Source organism: Phyllobates terribilis, unplaced genomic scaffold, assembly GCF_046119375.1.
Source record: "Phyllobates terribilis strain yellow unplaced genomic scaffold, ASM4611937v1 Scaffold_2__4_contigs__length_985480577, whole genome shotgun sequence".
NCBI classification, from domain to species: domain Eukaryota; kingdom Metazoa; phylum Chordata; class Amphibia; order Anura; family Dendrobatidae; genus Phyllobates; species Phyllobates terribilis.
Window position 1 is genome coordinate 809230790 of NW_027362762.1, and position 20419 is coordinate 809251208.

Consider the following 20419-nt stretch of genomic DNA (forward strand, 5'->3'; position numbering starts at 1 on the left):
TGCAGGGCCCATTATACTGTATGGAGGACTATGCGGGGCCCATTATACTGTATGGAGGACTATGCGGGGCCCATTATACTGTATGGAGGACTATGCGGGGCCCATTATACTGTATGGAGGACTATGCGGGGCCCATTATACTGTATGGAGGACTATGCGGGGCCCATTATACTGTATGGAGGACTATGCAGGGCCCATTATACTGTATGGAGGACTATGCAGGGCCCATTATACTGTATGGAGGACTATGCGGGGCCCATTATACTGTATGGAGGACTATGCGGGGCCCAATATACTGTATGGAGGACTATGCGGGGCCCAATATACTGTATGGAGGACTATGCGAGGCCCATTATACTGTATGGAGGACTATGCGAGGCCCATTATACTGTATGGAGGACTATGCGAGGCCCATTATACTGTATGGAGGACTATGCGAGGCCCATTATACTGTATGGAGGACTATGCGGAACCCATTATACTGTATGGAGGACTATGTGGGGCCCATTATTCTATATGGAGGGCTATGTGGGATCCATTATTCTGTATGGAGGACTACGTGGGGCCCATTATACTGTACACTGGTTGGCCAGCAACTTTGTCCAAGTTTTTCATTTTGGCCCTCTGTGTGTTTGAGTTGGACATCCCTGCTTTAAAGGAACAAGTGGAGCAAGTAATGCCAAGAGACCTCCATGAAGGGAAGTAGCATCACAACCAAGTATATTGCATTATGGCAGAGGTGTCTGCCTTGGACCACTTGACAGGAGAAAGGAAAGTCTGATAACCCAAATCGCCCAGTCTGTACAATGAAGTACCACAGGGTAAGGCATGTTCACTCTAGGAGCAGAGAACCTTTCATGCCACTAATCCCCTGTAGGGACAGGAAAAATACTGGACAGTGGTAGTGGGAGGGGACTTTTAACCTCTCTGTGATCATGTCCCTTCACAGGTCAAGGAAGACTACCTCCTGGTGTTCTGTCATGAGGGACGAACTGGGAAAATTATGTTTTGATCACTTCTTGATGCAGAGGCAGAATAACGGAAATTCTGGTGTTATGATTTTTTTCTCATTATAGCATTTACCAATCGGTTAATGTTATAATTTTATAGACATACCACATGTGTAATTTTTCATTTCTTTTTTGGGGGCAAAAGAAACTAGACTATAATGGTTATAAACGTAGTTTTAATTTGTACTACATTTTGTAGCCCCCTTTGGGGGTGATCTGTGATTTTCTGATCACTTGTACGACATACAGCAATACCATAGTATCGTTGTATATTCTAAAAATCAAGGACTCCAAGGCCACGGGCTGGCTTTCATAGGAGTACCGTCATGACAGACATAGGGGTCTTCAGTAGAGCTCTGGCCGTCATGGCAGTCCAATGAGTACTACAGCGATATTGAGGTGGGTGAATGGGGCAATGGGAGTTAAAAACAGCGCCCAACTGGACCGCGTGCTGTAAATGGCACTGCTAGAGATTGCCAACGAAGGGCACGAATTGACTAGCATCCGCTGTCACAGATTGCAGGGAAAGATGGGACTCAGTTACTAAGTCCAAATCAAATTAAGTGACCCAACATATGAATTACCAATAATTCATATTTGTAACATCTCCTACCTTGTTGCTTAAACATTTTAATTTGAGGATGGTATAACCTCGCTCCATCATTAGTTTAAGTTTTCATTTCTTCAATACTTGCAAAACTTTGGAAAAATGGGACATTTTGTGAAAACAGCAATATGTGATCACAAGCCTTACATTTAACAATCTAGCCTACAGTATCATTTGGTGCTCAACTACACTGCCATAACCAGAAGTATGCAATCAATTATGTCTGTACTTAAATCAATATAAAAAAAAAACAAATCTTACCGGCAAAAGCTGCAAACTACCAACATGTTGTTCACCGTGGCTTTGATTGGAATCAAGTGTTTCTATTGATGACGTACAGTTATTAACGCCTATCAATGCAGAAATGTCCTGGGAAATATTGTCTGATAGCTGATGTACTCCATTCTCAAACAAATGGCAAGTTAAAAAGTCATTTCTTGCATCTAAACAAGGGACAATGTCTGACATGTCATTCTCATGGCAATCTATGAGATCGTGAGCTTTAATTACTTCTGTCTCTGGAGTTAATTTCCATAGCTTTTCAATGGAGGTGCGTGTGGATTCATGCTCTGTCAACATACAATCAAGAGATCTTACCCTTGAGAGTGCACTCTCATGAGATTGTGGCCTTGGCCTGATATTTTCTATGTGTTGTGGTCCTGAGCATACATCTTCTGGTGACCATGGCTTGGGTGTACGGCTATCAAGGGAATGGCGGCCAAATTTAATTTCCTCACAATCCAGTGGCTTTGAGTTGCCTTCTAAAATAGTCAGTAAGCTACCAGTATTGCTGCTCAGCATATATTTAATAAAGAGACTTCTCGCCAAGCTGAGTTCCACTTTTAGGTGCCGAATGCGTGCAGCCTGCTCACCATCATACTCCCAACGAATCTTAGACAGGACATCCTGAAGTTTGCACTTGCATTCCCTGGCAGCTGAGAAGTGATGTTCAGCTTTCCTAGCATGGCTAGACTTTGCTGTATAACCCTTATTCAACAACTCATCAATCAATTCCTGCTGCAGGTCTCTCGCTTGTCTAATGGCTGTGTCTCTCTCTTTTTGCAGAAATGCCTTGAGCTCTCTTAGTTCCTCATCTTTCCATCTCATCAGCTGCTTTATTTCTATTTCTCTTTCACGTAAAACTGAAATTTTTACCTGCTGGAGCTCACGGGTTTTCTGCTGCTCCAATTTAGATTTCAGATCGTCCGCTAGCTTCCTTTTTTCTTTTTCATATATCTCCTTATTCCTTTTCAGCTCTGAGGTGCACTTTTTCCTGACTTCTTGGGTTTTTAATTTTTCACTTTCTAATTCTTTCTTTACTACTTCAAGCTCTCGTCTATAGTCCTCTATTAGGGCGTTTTCTGACTTCTTGGGTGAGAAACGGAAGTTGTTATTGTCTTTTAACATGGTTTATCAGCATACGACAAGCAGGATTGCGTAGCCTGAAGCACAATAACTTCTCAGAAGCCCATACTGCTTGGAAGAGAGAAGAAAGTAAATGTTATTAACATAGACATTTTGGTAGGAAAATAGTTATTAACAAAAAAAAAGTGTAAAAAAACGTTCAGAACAATATTAGCATTTAAATGGGTTATCTACCACCTCTAACTCTTGCATCGAGGGGTGAGGGGCATTGCTAATGTGGCATCTGTCAGATGCTTCCAGGTCCTGAACTTACTCCGCAGGTATCATTCAATCATCCTTCAATTAGAACAGGACACATGCAGGAGATCTGCCCAAACCAAGCGTCAGTAAGCACTTATCTCCTGAAGAAGTGAGAGGTGATGGGTAGACCTTTTAAGCGCATTTCCAGATAAACTCTGAATTGAAAACCCTGTATAGTTTTTATTTTAGATCAAACAGCAACATTAGTCTGTAAGAAAATCTAAAATGTGACCTTTGCCTTCAAGCAGTTGTGAAAACACTGCACTGAAGACATAGCAGTAGGATCCCGCTCTGACTTTGGTTCTGCCCCTATACTGCCTTTTTAAAGGGAACCTGTCACCAGGTTTTCTCAATACAAATTGACTCCCCCAGAAGAAGGCACACTGCCGAAACGCGTGTCGGGGACCTGGCACTACACACTCAGAGGTATAATATTTATGAGTCACCTGTTTGCATGTCCGTCATTGTTATTACCATTTGTGTTTTACTGCCATATTCATGGTTGCCACATGCCTATATTTCCCTGTAATCATTGTCAGTTGGTTTCCATATACCCAGAGATACCATTAACTTCATGCCTCTTGATGTTTTTGCATTGCCATCCATTGGATGACTCACATTTTTAAACTGTGTTTTATATTATCTATTTAATAAAGTTATACCTTTTTATAGTATTGGCTCTTGCTGCACATTTTTCTTATATGCTGTTTCCCAATATAAAGTACAGCCACCACCTTTAAGGCCTTATTTATAGTATTTTAGTAAGCTGCGTGTAAGTACCCAATCCCTTCTACATAGCACAAAAAATAACTTATTATCCCCACCTACAATGTGGTCCAATAGGCACAGTTTGTCTTGATTCAGCGCCTTTTCTCTCGTCCTAATCACTGTACTCCTGCTTGCTTCATGTGGATGACGTGTCCACATATAATGCTCCATACAAAATACTGGCCCCTCATATAATGCTCCATACAAAATACTGGACCCTCATATAATGCTCCATACAAAATACTGGCCGCTCATATAATGCTCCATACAAAATACTGGACCCTCATATAAAATGCTCCATACAAAATAATGGGCCCTCATATAATGCTCCATACAAAATAATGGGCCCTCATATAATCCTCCATACAAGATACTGGCCCCTCATATAATGCTCCATACAAAATAATGGGCCCCTCATATAATCCTCCATACAAAATACTGGCCCCTCATGATGCTCCATACAGAATAACGGGTCCCTCATATAATGCTCCATACAGAATAACGGGCCTCTCATATAATGCTCCATACAGAATAACGGGCCCCTCATATAATGCTCCATACAGAATAACGGGCCCCTCATATAATGCTCCATACAAAATAACGGGCCCCTCATATAATGCTCCATACAAAATACTGGCCCCTCATATAATGCTCCATACAAAATATTGGCCCCTCATATAATGCTCCATACAAAATACTGGCCCCTCATATAATGCTCCATACAAAATACTGGCCGCTCATATAATGCTCCATACAGAATAACGGGCCTCTCATATAATGCTCCATACAGAATAACGGGCCCCTTATATAATGCTCCATACAGAATAACAGGCCCCATATATAATGCTCCATACAGAATAACAGGCCCCATATAATGCTCCATACAGAATAACAGGCCCCATATAATGCTCCATACATGAAAAACAAAAAAACAAACACTACTTACCTCTCCTCGACGGCCGCAGCTCCGGACTCCTCAGCGTTGCAGTCTTCCTGCTCTCAGCCCTGTGATGCTCATAGCAGAGGGCACACTGTAGTGACGTCATCGCGCCCTCTGCCCTGAGACATCACAAGACGTGGAAGAAGCTCGAGTGGGAACGGGGAGAGGTAAGTATTCCAAGTGTTGAGGCCTTAAGCAAGTGGGGAGGCCCACTCGAAGGCGCTAGCCTCCCCCGACTGACTGGCTCAGGGCCCCGGCACGTCAGGTGCAGACGCTGGCCCTGCCTCCCACTAGTGAGTGCCAGCCCCTATACTGCTCTGGTCTGTGTTTTGGCTGCAGCCATGTCATGATTACAGCATGCACCACCTCTGTAGTCATGACATCACTGCTCTGAAAATGTAGACGACACAGTAAGCTCAGCGATTAACACCTCATCGCTTCAGCCAAAACACAGAAATTGGAGCATCTTAGGATGAGTAATGTCTGGCTTTGTTATTTTACATGTCTGCAAACATTTGGGATTAAATCTTCTAAAAACCTCTAAGTATTTAAGGCATAGTTGCAATACAGACTTCCTCTCCCCATTGAAATGTCTAGAGCAGACCTGGGCAAAGTGCAGCCTGCGGGCCACATCCGGCCCTCTCACTGTTCCAGTCCGTCCTGCGGATCGAGACAGGCGAAGGGTTGAAAAAGTGCCCTCCCTTGCCCACTATCCATCATCCGCCGCCATCACCGTTATCCGCATTTTTGGGATGCAGACAGCGGTGAATATATTGGTGGAGGGGCCACCAGCGCCTTCTTCCACCAATCAGAGTTTGTGAGAGCTGATGTCATTTCATTGCTTAAGCTGTACACCAGAGACAAGAGCAGAGGTAGAGCGCTGAGGGAACTGGAGCAAGGTGAGTTTTTTTTTCATGTGTATGGGATGTTTGTATGTACATAGGAGGCTATGTGGGGGGGCTCATGCTGTATATAGGGTGGCTATGTGGGAGGCTCATGCTGGATATAGGGAGGCTATGTTGGGGGCTCCTGCAGTTTATGGGCGGCTATGCGGGGGGCTCCTGCAGTATATGGAAGGCTCATGCTGTATATGGGAGGCAATGTGGGGGCTCATGCTGTATATGGGAGGCTATGTAATGGCTCATACTGTATATGGGGGGCCAAGTGGAAGCTCATACTGTATATAGGCAGCTATGTAGGGGCTCATGTTATATAGGGGGGCTGTGTGCGGGCTCATACGCTATATAGAGGGATGTTAGAATACTTAATTCTGCTCAATATTAAGTTATAGAATTAGTATAATTAATATGTTAATATTAATATTGAGCAGAATGCATTTCAGCCTATTGGTTCGGCCCTCCATAAACAGTCACGGTCTCTCATGTGGCCCCTTTGGGAAAATTAATTGTCCACCCCTGGTCTAGAGAATGGGAGGCCGGATGTCTTAAAAATTAAAAGTTATTTTACCTCTTCTGTTCTAAGTGTAGTTGCTACATGTGTAAAGAATTAGGTAAACTACGGATTATGATTAAAACACAGTTTATTCTGCAGTCATGTTTTAAGAAACAACTGAACACAATGGGGGATAATTACCAAGCGGATGTGGCAAAATCCTAGTGCTACTTGTGCCAAAAAAAACAAAAAACGTTCTTACGTGTCTTGCATCACATTTATGCAATGTTTTGGACACTTTTTGTACCTCAGTTGACAAGGGAGCGTGGCTTCATGGGAAAGTAGTGCACCTTTGCTTGTAAAGGGGCTTGGCTTATAATGTAACACAGTGTGCCAAAAAAATGTCAACCTTCTCGCATAAAACAAGTAAATTAAGAGGTGGTGTAAATTTACACTGGACAGTCTAAAGATGCATCAAATTTATCAAACAGCATAAGCCACCGTGATACATTTGGCACATTTCTTGGCTCTAAAAATTAGATACCGTATATACTTGAGTATAAGCCGAGGCACCTAATTTTACCACAAAAAACTGAGAAAACTTATTGACTCGAGTATAAGCCAAAGGTGGGAAATGCAGCATCTACTGGTAAATTTCCCCAATCCTGGTATGCATGGCCCCCTCATCCCCAATCCTGGTATGCATGGCCCCCTCATCCCCAATCCTGGTGTGCATGGCCCCCCCATCCCCAATCCTGGTGTGCATGGACCCCCATCCCTGCACACATGGAAAAAAACACTTTTACTCACCTTCCTTCCCTCTGCTCTAGCGCTGCGTCCTGTTCTGCCAACAGTTGATCACAGCATCTGAGCAGCGCATGACATCACTGCTATGCGCCCTCAGACGCTGAGGCGAGCTGCGGGGATATTCATTCCTCTCCACGCCGGCACTATGGGCGGAGAGGATTGAATATTAATTTTCTTTAATAGCGCGGTGTCAGCAGCGGCTGCAGCTCAGCGATCCTGTGTTCCCGCTACTAAAGAGAATGAATATTCACTCTTCTCCATGCCCATGGGAGTGGAGAAGAGTGAATATTCATACTCTCTAATATTGGGTACAGATGATCGCTGAGCCGCAGCAGGAAGCCGGCAGCTGACAATGCATGCGCTATTAAAGAAAATGCATATTCACTCCTCTCCACTCCCATAGGCGTGATGAAGAGTGAATATTCATTCTCTTTAGCAGCGGGCATAAGTGTTAGTTGCATCAGCTGGCTACTGCCTGTGCACCGCTCCTCCGCCACCGCAACCCCCCCACCACCTTCCACAGTCGTAATATAAGTATATACTTGAGTATAAGCCGAGGGGAGATTTATCAGAATAAAAAATGTGCTGAAAAAGTCGGCTTATGCACGAGTATATACAGTACAATTCATAAACATGCCCCATTCACTGTTTTCTATATTGACTGATCTCCCACGGGGAGGTAGAGTGTGATTCATGTGATAAAACAGTTGTTCGTGGGATGGAGAGGTGTGTGAGACGTCCCACTGAATAGAAAAACCCGCTAGGCTTTAATTTTGAACTTTGTGTAGCCAACATGAAAATGTACAACCCCAATTCCAAAACAGATACAAACTGCTGTAAAAAGAAGAGGGAATGTGGCAGAATGGTAGACATGGTCTTGTAGCAACATTTTTGAGATGTGTTGCTGCCCTCAATTTCTAAATTAGTAAATTTTTTCGAATGAAATGGAATAAAGTCTAACTTTCACCTTCTGATCTGTGTTCTATTGCAAATGAAATATGACTGAAAGATTTACAAATCATTGCATTCTTGTTTTCTTTACATGCAGCACGGTGGCTCAGTGGTTACAGTGATGGGGTCCTGGGTTTATATCCCACCAAGTACAACATCTGGAAGGAATTTGTATGTTCTGCCTGTGTTTGTGCGAGTTTCTTCTTGGTGCTCCGGTTTCATCCCAAAAGCCATCATGGTAGGGAATTTAGATTGTGAGGCCCAGTGGGGACAGTGATGATGTCTGTTAAGCACTGTGGAATTAACGGCGCTAAATAACTGAGTACAATAAATAAAATAAATTAATGTTCCGGTGTCTCAACTTTTTTTTGGAATTGGGTTGTAAAAGTCTGCACATTCAAAGCAAGTGGATTCAAAAAAATAAAACAATGGACTTACACTCCTACTGGATCCACTTCTGCCCTTGGCAAAAAAAAGGATCAAAACCCGTTCTAGTATTTTTCAAGAATAAAAAACAAAAATATACTTTTTTTTTTGCTCTCTATAAGGTATAACTCTCAGTGGAATTACACGCTACATGCAGAATAGCTGTAAAGAAACAATGCAATATACCTTACCAAAAGAATATGCTTCTTTCTCCAATCAATTTCACTTCTAGTCCCTCAGGGTCATGATCTCTGAACCTGCCATTCACCATGAAAAACTTCTAAAATCTGTCGGGGGCCTCATTCAGACGTTCGTTTTTTTGTGTTCGAGTGCTATCCATGATTTTCACGGAAAGTACTTGTACCTATGATAGTCTATGGGGCCATTCACATGTCTGATATTTTCGATTTTGAGCCAAAGTTCAGATCAAAATCAGCAATGCAAGTCAATAGGTCCGTGAAAAAGGAAAAAAGAAATGAATGGTCAAAATTCCCAGTGGCAAAATGTGGAAAGCTCATAGAGACTTATCCAAAGCGACTTGCAGCTGTAATTGCCGCAAAAGGAGGCTCTACAAAGTACCGATTTTAAGGGAGTGAAGAGTTTTGCACACTGAAGTTTTCAATTATTTTGTCCTATTTGTTGTTTTCTACACAATAAAAAGAAAACCAAAAGTTCAGTTGTAGGCATGTTCATTACATGAACTGATGTAAAGACTCAAAAAGTAAAAAAAAGTGAGATTCCAGATTGTGAGGTAGCAAAACATGAAAAATGCCAAAGGAGGGAAGTAAATACTTTCGCAAGCCATTGTAGAGAATCACTTTGCTTGCGTTGTCATTAACAGACTTACAGTTGCCTGTATATTACTTTAATAGAAGAATCTCTAATACCGGGGAATTGTTTTATTATTATTCCAAAAAAAAAAAAATTATATATAGTAAGAGATTAAATCCTCAAAACAGCTCTGACCTGGTGAGCCACAAGACCTCTTTAGTATCCATTAGTCAAGTGATATCTGGTACCAAGACGAGACCTCAACGCTTTAGACCAGTGTTTCCCAAACCCCGTCCTCACGGACCCCAACGCATCGTGTTTTCAGGATCTCCTTAGTATTGCACAGGTGAGAGAACCTGTGGCAGTTTCTGATGCCTTAATAATAATTCTATCACCTGGGCAATACTAAGGAAATCCTGAAAACATGACGTGTGGGGGGCCATGAGGACTGGAGTTTGGGAAACACTGCTTTAGACTTTAGATTTCCTCACTACACCCCTCAATCAGGTTACTATCTGAGAAATTTAGGCCAGGTCAACACCTTAAATCATTTGTCATGTTCCTCACTTCATTCCTGGAGATTTTTGTAGTGTAGCATAGTACATTATCCTGTTGAGAGACCAGTTTTCTGAGAACTGATGCGATGAAAGGTAAGTGTACTTGCTCTGCAATATCGTTTAGATACTGCAGGTAATACATGTCAAGGTGCCATCCACATGAAAACCAGAATCCAAGTTTTCCAGTAAAACAGTAGGGCAGCACCACATTGCCTCCGCCAACTTGTCTTTCTCCCAGTCCCATTCCTGGTACCTTGACTTCCCCAGGTATGGAGGTTTACACATCTTTATGGCCTTATTAGCAGATTCTGCTTGCATCCCTCTTTTTCGATATCAGAGGTACACTGCGAGTGTATCACAGGTTCACAGCACCCAGTATATACTAAACTTTTTTTCTGCGCTCAGGGCCGGGACAAAGTATTTTGGTGCCCTAGGCAGATGACGCAAATGGCACCCCTCTCCCCCAAGTAAAGGAATGGGTCAGAGATTAAGGTAACGGGATACTTAAAGGGGTATTCCCATCTCCAAGATCCTATCCCAATACGTAGTAGGTGTAATAATAGTAATATTAGCAAATACGTCCAATTAGAAATGTAGCATAGTATTTTTGAGTTGCTATCTCTCTTACCTCATGTGCATTGTGTATTGCTGCAGTCCTGAAAGATGCGCCGCATGTCAGTGTCCACGGGTGATTCGCAGCCTCTGATGCACGCAAAGTGGACATGGGATTTCTATGCTGTAACATCTGGACGCTGCGGGTTTGATGCTGTATAAACACGCAGCATCAAATCAGCAGCGGCTCTTGATCGTGGCTACATACCCAAACTCACCCGCAGCATGTCAATTTCTGTAGCGGACACACCAGTCTCTGCTGCAGATTTTGACCGATTGAAGTGTCATATGTGGTGGATTCACATGTACCACTAGCAAAAGTGCGGCATTACAACACAGCGTTTTGGACGCAGCAAAAATACGCTGCGTCCAAATCGCAGCTTGTTACTGTTCGTGGGGATGAAGCGGCTAACGAAACAGCTGTGAGCTGTTAATAGCAAGGGACCATGTTTGCCTAATGGCACCTTCCTAGGTTAAAAATAGCAGCTCACAGCTGCCCCAGAAATTACATGAATGGAAATGCTAATGAAGATTGGGTATATGGAATTAGCTGACACCTAGATCTTTTGTTTGGTGATGACAAGGTATCAATCAGCCCCTTTCATCACCAAACCTAATTCAAGCAAAGTAATGAGTTAAATAAACACACAGACACAGAGTAAACACTTTATTTGAAATACAACAGACATTCTTTAACCCCTCCTTTACAGCCTGTGACGTATTAGCACGTACAGGCTGTAATCCCCCGGTTCAGTGAGGGCTCCGGCACTGAGCCCGCACTGAACCGGGCACATGTCTGCTGATTATTACAGCTGACATGTGCCCGCAACAGCCGCGGGTGGAATCCCGATCCACCCGCGGCTGTTAACATGTTAAATGCCACTGTCGGAAGAGCGTCGCTTACCGCGTCCATCGGTGAACCCGTCACATGATCGCGGGTCACCGATGGGTGGTCATGACAACCCTGGGTCTGCAGCAGACTCCAGTGGTTGTCATGAGCTGGTCGCTATGAGCGCCAACCACTAGGTGGCACTCATAGCACAGGACCATTTCTGCTACATAAAGGTGATCTGCTGATCATCTGTATGTAGCAGAGGCGAACAGACAAGTGCTGCTTCTAGACTATAGAAGCAAGCAAAAAGTGAAAAAAAAAAGTTTTTACAAAAATTTAAAAACAAAAAGTTTAAATCACCCCCCTTGCGCCCCATTCAAAATAAAATAATTAAAAAAAAAACCCTACATACACATATTTGGTATTGCCGCGTTCAGAATCGCCCGATCTATCAATACAAAAAAAGAATTAATCCGATCGGTAAACGGCGTAACGAGATAAAAATTCTAAACGCCAGAATTACGTTTTTTGGTCGCCGCAACATTGCAATAAAATGCAATAACGGGCGATCAAAACATCGGATCTACCTCAAAATGGTATCAATAAAAACGTCAGCTCAGCTTGGTGGGCAAAAAATAAGCCCTCACCCAGCCCCAGATCCCGAAAAATGGAGACGCTACGGGTCTTAGAAAATGGAACTAGTTTTTTTTTGTTTGTTTTTTTTACCAACCTTTGGAATTTTTTTCACCACTTAAATAAAAAAGAACCTATACATGTTTGGTGTCTACGAACTTGTAATGACCTGGAGAATAAGAATGGCAGGTCAGTTTTAGCATTCAGTGAACGTGGTAAAAAAACATCTGTGGTATTGCACTTTATTTGCAATTTCACCGCACTTGGAATTTTTTTCCCGTTTTCCCGTACACGATATGGTAAAACTAGTAATGGCGTTGAAAAGTACAACTCGTCCCGCAAAAAATAAACCCTCACACGGCCATATTGACCAAAAAATAAAAACGATATGCCTCTGGGAACAAGGGGAGCAAAAAACGAAAATGCAAAAACGGAAAATCCCAGGGTTGTGAAGGGGTTAATCATTTAAATTAACCAATATACTCACCCCAGTTCTGAGGGTAATCCAAGGGTTAAGCAAAATTTTGGTAGGACAATGTTTTATTTAGCTCCAAAGACGCTTAAAAAACCACGTCAAAAACCGTGCATTTTTTCCTGCCAAGATGTAGAAACGCTGCAGAAATTTCTGCTTCAAATCCTGAACGTGAGCACATACCCTAAAGCTCCTCTGCATCTGTCGCGGGCGGCGCTGATATTAATTGTAATTGCGTCTGATAGTGAGGGAACAACAGGCAGTGACTGATACTGCTCCCCCATGAGCCCAAGGCAGGTGCCTACCCTTCGTTGCAGCCCTATTTACGCTGGATAGGAAAGCGTAATCTGCTGCGTGACACAATAACATGCAATGCAGTTAGACTTTTTTTTTACGGTGGGAAATACACTGCTCAAAAAAATAAAGGGAACACTCAAATAACACATCCTAGATCTGAATGAATGAAATATTCTCATTGAATACTTTGTTCTGTACAAAGTTGAATGTGCTGACAACAAAATCACACAAAAATCATCATTGGAAATCAAATTTATTAACCAATGGAGGCCTGGATTTGAAGTCACCCCCAAAATTAAAGTGGAAAAACACACTAGAGGATGATCCAACTTTGATGTAATGTCCTTAAAACAAGTCAAAATGAGGCTCAGTATTGTGTGTGGCCTCCACGTGCCTGTATGACCTCCCTACAACGCCTGGGCATGCTCCTGATGAGGTTGCGGATGGTCTCCTGTGGGATCTCCTCACAGACCTGGACTAAAGCATCCGCCAACTCCTGGACAGTCTGTGGTCAACGTGACGTTGGTGGATGGAGCGAGACATGATGTCCCAGATGTGCTCAATCAGATTCAGGTCTGGGGAACGGGCGGGCCAGTCCATAGCTTCAATGCCTTCATCTTGCAGAAACTGCTGACACACTCCAGCCACATGAGGTCTGGCATTGTCCGGCATTAGAAGGAACCCAGGGCCAACCGCACCAGCATATGGTCTCACAAGGGGTCTGAGGATCTCATCTCGGTACCTAATGGCAGTCAGGCTACCTCTGGCGAGCACATGGAGGGCTGTGTGGCCCTCCAAAGAAATGCCACCCCACACCATTACTGATCTACTGCTGAAGGATATTGCAGGCAGCAGATCGCTCTCCACGGCGTCTCCAGATTCTGTCACATGTGCTCAGTATGAACCTGCTTTCATCTGTGAAGAGCACAGGGCACCAGTGGCGACTTTGCCAATTCTGGTGTTCTGTGGCAAATGCCAAGCGTCCTGCACGGTGTTGGGCTGTGAGCACAACCCCCATCTGTGGATGTCGGGCCCTCATACCACCCTCGTGGAGTCGGTTTCTAACCATTTGTGCAGACACATGCATATTTGTGGCCTGCTGGAGGTCATTTTGCAGGGCTCTGGCAGTGCTCCTGTTCCTCCTTGCACAAAAGCGGAGGTAGCGGTCTTGCGGCTAGGTTGTTGCCCTCCTACGGCCCCCTCCACGTCTCCTTGTGTACTGGCCTGTCTCCTGGTAGCGCCTACAGCCTCTGGACACTACGCTGACAGACACAGCAAACCTTCTTGCCACAGCTCGCATTGATGTGCCATTCTGGATGAGCTGCACTACCTGAGCAACTTCTGTGGGTTGTAGAGTCCGTCTCATGCTACCACGAGTGTGAAAGCACAACCAACATTCAAAAGTGACCAAAATATCAGCCAGAAAGCATTGGTACTGAGATGTGGTCTTGATAATTGCCAATAATTTCCATCTATTGTCTATTCCATTTGCACAACAGCATGTGAAATTAATTGTCAATCAGTGTTGCTTCCTAAGTGGACAGTTTGATTTCACAGAAGTTTGATTTACTTGGGAGTTATATTCTGTTGTTTAAGTGTTCCCTTTATGTTTTTGAGCAGTGTATTACATGGCTTGTTTTTTTCACTTAAGAGCTGTAGTATTTGATTTTTTATTAATTTTATTCTGGTGACTGAAAAGCAGCAATTGGGGCACAATTTATAATTTTGTCACGTAGATACACAATGTATTATCTTGACATTTCTCATTTTTACAAATTAGGAAAAATGAAATATTTTTTTATGTATTTACAGAATTCAAAGTGCGAGATGGGAGATTTACCTTTTCTTTTTTACTAAAATACATTAAAGCTGTCCAGCTTCTGGAACTTTTTTTTACTAAAAAATAATTTTTGTAATTGGGTTTCATTTAAAGCACCACTCCAGCTTTTTTTATTCTTTTAATTTCAGCGCTGGAGTGGTGCTATTACCGCAGGATCCCTGCACCTACTATTATACTCACCTCTAGCCGTCTTCAGCTGTTCCCAGCATCAGTCTAGTTCTGCGCCGCCAACTTCTGACTGACCGTAATGAAGTCTATGAGAGCCTTGTTTTGGCTCTCATAGACTTACCCTTATAATCCAAAAAATGCGGTATGCGCACAAGTTGAATATTTTATGTGCAGAAATTTAGGCACCATTTCTTCATCTCTTGGTAGGAAAACACAGCCTCCAAAACGTTGTGTTTTTGTCACGTATTTTGCCTGCGTTTTTTCAGTGCATTCAATGTGTGAAAAACGCAGTCAAAAACGCACAGAGAATTGACATGCTGCAGATTATTTTCTGCACAAAATCTGCAAGTCAGAAATACTCAATGTGTGCACGACACTTCAGGCATCTCATTCACTTTGCTGGCATCAGGTTTAGCTAGCAAATACGCACCAAATCTGCATCGTGATCTGCAACGCAGGCAAAAATGCCACATTTATGATGCTGTGTTTTCCTGCCAAGAGATGCAGAAATGGTGCAGAAATTTCTGCACACAAAATACTCAAGGCATGCACATACGCTAAGGCTGTGTGCACACGTTGCAGATTTGTCACTTTTTTTTTCTGCGCGGATTTGTGACAAACCTGATGCCAGCAAATTGAATGAGAAACCTGAAGTGTCATGCACACATTGAGCATTTTTAACTTGCAGATTTGGTGCAGAAAATAATCTACAGCATGTCAAATCTGTGTGTTTTTCACCCATTGAATGCACAGAGAAAATGAAGGTAAAAACGCATCAACAAAAAAAAAAACGCGGCAAAAACGCAACATCTTTGAGGCTTCGCTTTCCTGCAAAGAGATGCAGAAACGGTGCAGAAATTTCTGCAATCAAATACTCAATGTAGTCGTAGTGATGGGTCATTCGTGAACGATCTGAGACAAAGAGCAGTCCCTGATGTGAAGGATGGGAGCCGGCACCCCACTGACAGCCACTAAATTCTCTGAATGGCTCTCACTGGGAGTAAAATTCCGGAGTTCAGCGGACGTAACTCCGCCCACCCGAACCAAACTCCACCAACTCGTCAATTTAATTGTCTGATTGCAAGTAGGCGTGGTTTCTGCCATGGGTGGGTGGGGTTTCGGTTGCATTAATGTCATCTTCAATATGTGTTTACAATGGATAGGGATCCATTCAGGATCCAAAAGAGCCGGTTCTTTTTGGTGAGAGGAGCCAGATCATCAAAAAGAGCTGGACTGCCCATCACTAACGCAACGTGTGTACATATCCTAAGACGCACCTAGGTTTCAGAGGAGGAAAATAGGAAAAAAAAATTTGAAGCAAAAACTGTGGTCATGACGCACTGTTGTGGTGGTGGGGATCTGCTGCTGACATTGGCATGGGGGTAATGTTCCCCAATTCTTTGCTTCATCCCGGCCCCGTTTCTCTGTTCTCTGCGCTGCAGGGTTCTATTGCTCAGGCGGTGGGGGGGTCACTGTCACTTCCCTGCACCTGCGCAATAGAAATCTGCAGCACAGAGCACAGGCAGACGGGGTCTGGATGAAGCAAAGCGCGCTCTATGTGAGCTCTATGTTAGCGGCACTTTGCACATGCCCGGAAGTCGGGGAGCACAGTGCACATCACAGGGCCCTGTGCAGGGGAGGGGGGGGGATATTATAATTAAGCATACAGGCAGGGATTTAGGGGAATAATAAGCACATAGGAGGGGATTTCTTCCCGTCCCCCGGACGCCAGCCTGTGCAAAAAATAATTGATTAAAGCGCTTTTCTCTGCAATCAAACCTCTGATATGGGCCATACAGGTATGTATAGATTTACTTTTCTATACTCTGTATGCCCATAGTAGAGGTCTGATATCGCCCAGGGGGTGACCGATTCCCTTTAATAGCGGACACACGTGACCGCCCTAGTCGCCGGCATCCTGCAGCAGTGACCACTCTCCCCTAGCGAGCCAGGTATATTGTGACTATAAGACGCACCCCCATTTTCCTCCTAAATTTGTAAGAAAAAAATTGCATCTTATAGTCTGAAAAATATGATTTATTGAAAAGTGACCTCCAACTCACTCCAGCACACACAGGTCACAAACTGCTAGAGACCCAGCGACGCGGTACGGATAAATGAAGACAACGGCAAGTAAGTATAAGACTAGGTGCAGGGAACTTACACTAGACAGCTGGTGTGGTGTGGGTGTCACACTATTGCTGCAGAATGAGTTAGCTGACAATCTGACGCTGAGCTCGCTACAACAGAAAACTATAACTCATCTCTTTGTCCGAGTTTCTCTCAGTTGATTTATGACCACGTGAAAGGTGAGTGTGCAGGGAAAAGATAAAAAACCCTGCAAAAATTTATTTGGCTCCAAACACATGTATTTAAGTAAAAAAAAAAAAAAAAAGTACCCAAAATGCCAAAATGTGGACAACTCATCTATTTGGCTGCGTGCCCACTATGCGTTTTTCAAGCATTTTTGCTTGGTAATACATGCCCCATGGTCCCCAATGATAATCCGCATGTGCTGTGCACATGCTGCGATATTTCCGCTGCGGATTATCATTGCGGAAAAATACGCAGCATGTCCATTAATTTTGCGGACACGCAGGGTAATTGCCGCCATTGACTTGCATTGAAACGCTTAATATCGGCATGACTACATGTGCACATGCGGATATATCATGCGGCTCAATGTGCGGATGGTACCCGGGTCGGGAGAAGAGGAGACTCTCCTCCGGACCCAGGTACCATAGAACCTGTTAAAAAATAATTAAAATAAAAAATAAACATTATACTTGCCTTCCAATGTCCCCCGGTCTCTTCTCCGGCTCACGGTGGTGTGAAAGGACCTTCCATGATGTCATTTAATCATGTGACAGGTCACACGACCGCTGGCGTCGGCAGTCGCGTGACCGGTCACATGACTAAATGAAGTCATGGAAGGTCCTTTCACACCATAGCGAGCCGTACAAGAGACCGGACACAGCGGAGAAGAGACGGGGGGACATTGGAAGGTAAGTATAATGTTTTTGTTTTTTTACAATTTTTATTCTTTTTTTCAACTAATAACTTGGTCACACTATATGCTGGTTGCATGGATTTTTATAGTGTGACCAAGTTGTCAAGCACTTTCCAAGTGATGCTAAAATCGCTTAGAAAGCGCTTTACAACCCACATGCGGAAATGCATGTGAAGAACGCTTCACATCCGTATGTCCCTGGCAGGAAAAACACATGTACAATCCGCATGTACAATCTGCATGTACAATCCGCATGGACAATCCGCATGCGTTTTTTTCTGCCAGGGAGATGCGGAAAAAATATGCAGCATTTCTGCATCGTGGACACTTAGCCTAAGACAATTAGTTTTTCAACTTTTTTTTCTATTAAAAAAAAAAAAACTTAGACGCGGTGGTCCCCATTAACCGCAGCATCTATGGGTATACTCAATAGCGGACACAAGACAGAAAAGGGCCCCTGTGCAAGAACAGTATTTGGGCCCTTTACAGTCCAATAGTTCTGCTATGACAGAAGCGGCTGCTTCGGAGGTGGCCGTGGGCCCCTTTACCCTATGGGCCCCTGTGCAGCTGCACCAGTGATATGTCCGCCGCTGGGTATACTGGCCGCAGTGTACAGAGGATGGCTGCGCATTAGTGCCGGCTGTGTGTTGGCCATTGCTCCCTTCCATAGCAGTTTGGCTCTTACTAGCCGCATGGATCGGCCATAGTCCAGCTTCCATCTCTGGTGTAATCACACTGCACTGTACAGCGCTGGAGCCCACACGGCTGGTGGAGTCGCCATTGACCACTTACTTCCCCTCGCCCATCACAGCCCAGGTGAGGCACCACACAGAGTCCTGGATTAGTCACAAGCCCCCACAACACTTCATGGCGACCAGCGTGGCCACACACAGGGGGCAACAGCACAACATGTGGGCAGTGCTGGGACATGTAGTTCTAGTTACACGTGATGCACCTGCTCACATCACTAGAGGCGTCATCAGCCAGGCATTAGGCTGCTCAGTATCAGTACAGGCGCCATTACTCGCGCTCCTCTCCGGTCACTCACCTATCCCTCCCCAAACGAGCGCGCCCCCAGAGTAACGGAAACCAACTATCCGGAGGCGCGCCCCTGTGCTTTACGTGTCTGCGCTCTCCCGCCAATCGCGCTCATGGCCGCGCCTGACTCCGCGTTTCCCTGTGGCAGGAGGGTCGCGTCAGGATCGGCGGGGATTTTTTTTCTGCTCCTCACAACTCTACTGTAGACAGCTCAGTGCTGAGGAGACTGGATCGGAGCTGCTGGAGCGCGGTCCTCCGATGTAGACAGTTCACACTGCCACCACTAGATGGAGCTGGTTCCAGGGTCCTCATACACTCTGCTGTCTAGTCGCCTCTTCTGGCTTTTTAGTGCTTTTTTAATTCTTATTTATGGAATTGCTCCTGTTGTTAATGCAGCAAACATCACAGGTCAGACTGGATTTTTTTTACACTGTTCTATATTTTATGTATTTTACACTCATATATTGTACTAGCTATTGAACCCGTTGTACGCCCGGGTGGCGAGCATTTTTATTGGTATATGGTCTACCATGTTGGTATGTGCTACCTCCCTCCTGGTATTTGTGCTGCCCCCACCATCCTATCCCGGTATGCGTGTCACCCCTCATCCCCAATCCCGGTATGCATCGCACCCCTCATCCCCAATCCCGGTATGTGTGGCACCCCTCATCCCCAATCCCGGTATGTGTGGCACCCCTCATCCCCAATCCCGGTATGTGTGGCACCCCTCATCCCCAATCCCGGTATGTGTGGCACCCCTCATCCCCAATCCCGGTATGTATGGCACCCCTCATCCCCAATCCCGGTATGCATCGCACCCCTCATCCCCAATCCCGGTATGCATCGCACCCCTCATCCCCAATCCCGGTATGTGTGGCACCCCTCATCCCCAATCCCGGTATGTGTGGCACCCCTCATCCCCAATCCCGGTATGTATGGCTCCCCTCATCCCCAATCCCAGTATGCATCGCACCCTTTATCCCCAATCCCGGTATGCATCGCACCCTTCATCCCCAATCCCGGTATACATCGCACCCCTCATCCCCAATCCCGGTATGTGTGGCACTCCTCATCCCCAATCCCGGTATGTGTGGCACCCCTCATCCCCAATCCCGGTATGTGTGGCACCCCTCATCCCCAATCCCGGTATGTGTGGCACCCCTCATCCTCAATCCCGGTATGTGTGGCACCCCTCATCCCCAATCCCGGTATGTGTGGCACCCCTCATCCCCAATCCCGGTATGTGTGGCACCCCTCATCCCTATTCTGGTATGCGTGGCACCTCTCATCCCTATTTTGGTTTTGGTGGCACCCCTCATCCCTATTCTGGTATGCGTGGCTCCCCTCATCCCCAATCCTGGTATGCGTGGCACCCCTCATCCCCAATCCTGGTATGCGTGGCACCCCTCATCCCCAATCCTGGTATGCGTGTCACCCCTCATCCCCAATCCTGGTATGCTTGGCACCCCTCATCCCTATTCTGGTATGCGTGGCACCCCTCATCCCCAATCCCAGTATGCGTGGCACCCCTCATCCCCAATCCCGGTATGCGTGGCACCCCTCATCCCCAATCCCGGTATGCGTGTCACCCCTCATCCCCAATCCCGGTATGCGTGTCACCCC

General features: G+C 44.9%; 1 protein-coding gene across 1 annotated transcript; it reads right to left on the bottom strand.

The window, feature by feature from the left end:
• Positions 1-832: 832 nt before the first annotated feature.
• LOC141247923 (uncharacterized) lies at positions 833-19061 on the bottom strand. Its single transcript, XM_073669290.1, has 3 exons — positions 18807-19061; positions 1879-3090; positions 833-871 (listed from the first exon to the last, which is right to left on the bottom strand). The coding sequence occupies exons 2-3, from the start codon at positions 3022-3024 to the stop codon at positions 833-835; spliced, it is 1185 nt and encodes a 394-aa protein (XP_073525391.1). The 5' UTR covers positions 3025-3090; positions 18807-19061.
• Between the last annotated feature and the right edge of the window lie 1358 nt (positions 19062-20419).

Excerpts from the sequence above, each read along its gene's own strand:
- LOC141247923 (XM_073669290.1), bottom strand. The coding sequence starts at position 3,024 with ATGTTAAAAGACAATAACAACTTCCGTTTCTCACCCAAGAAGTCAGAA. Across the intron at positions 872-1,878 it reads GTAGTTTGCAGCTTTTGCCG|GGGATTAGTGGCATGAAAGG; the intron begins GTAAGATTTGTT and ends CTGTCCCTACAG.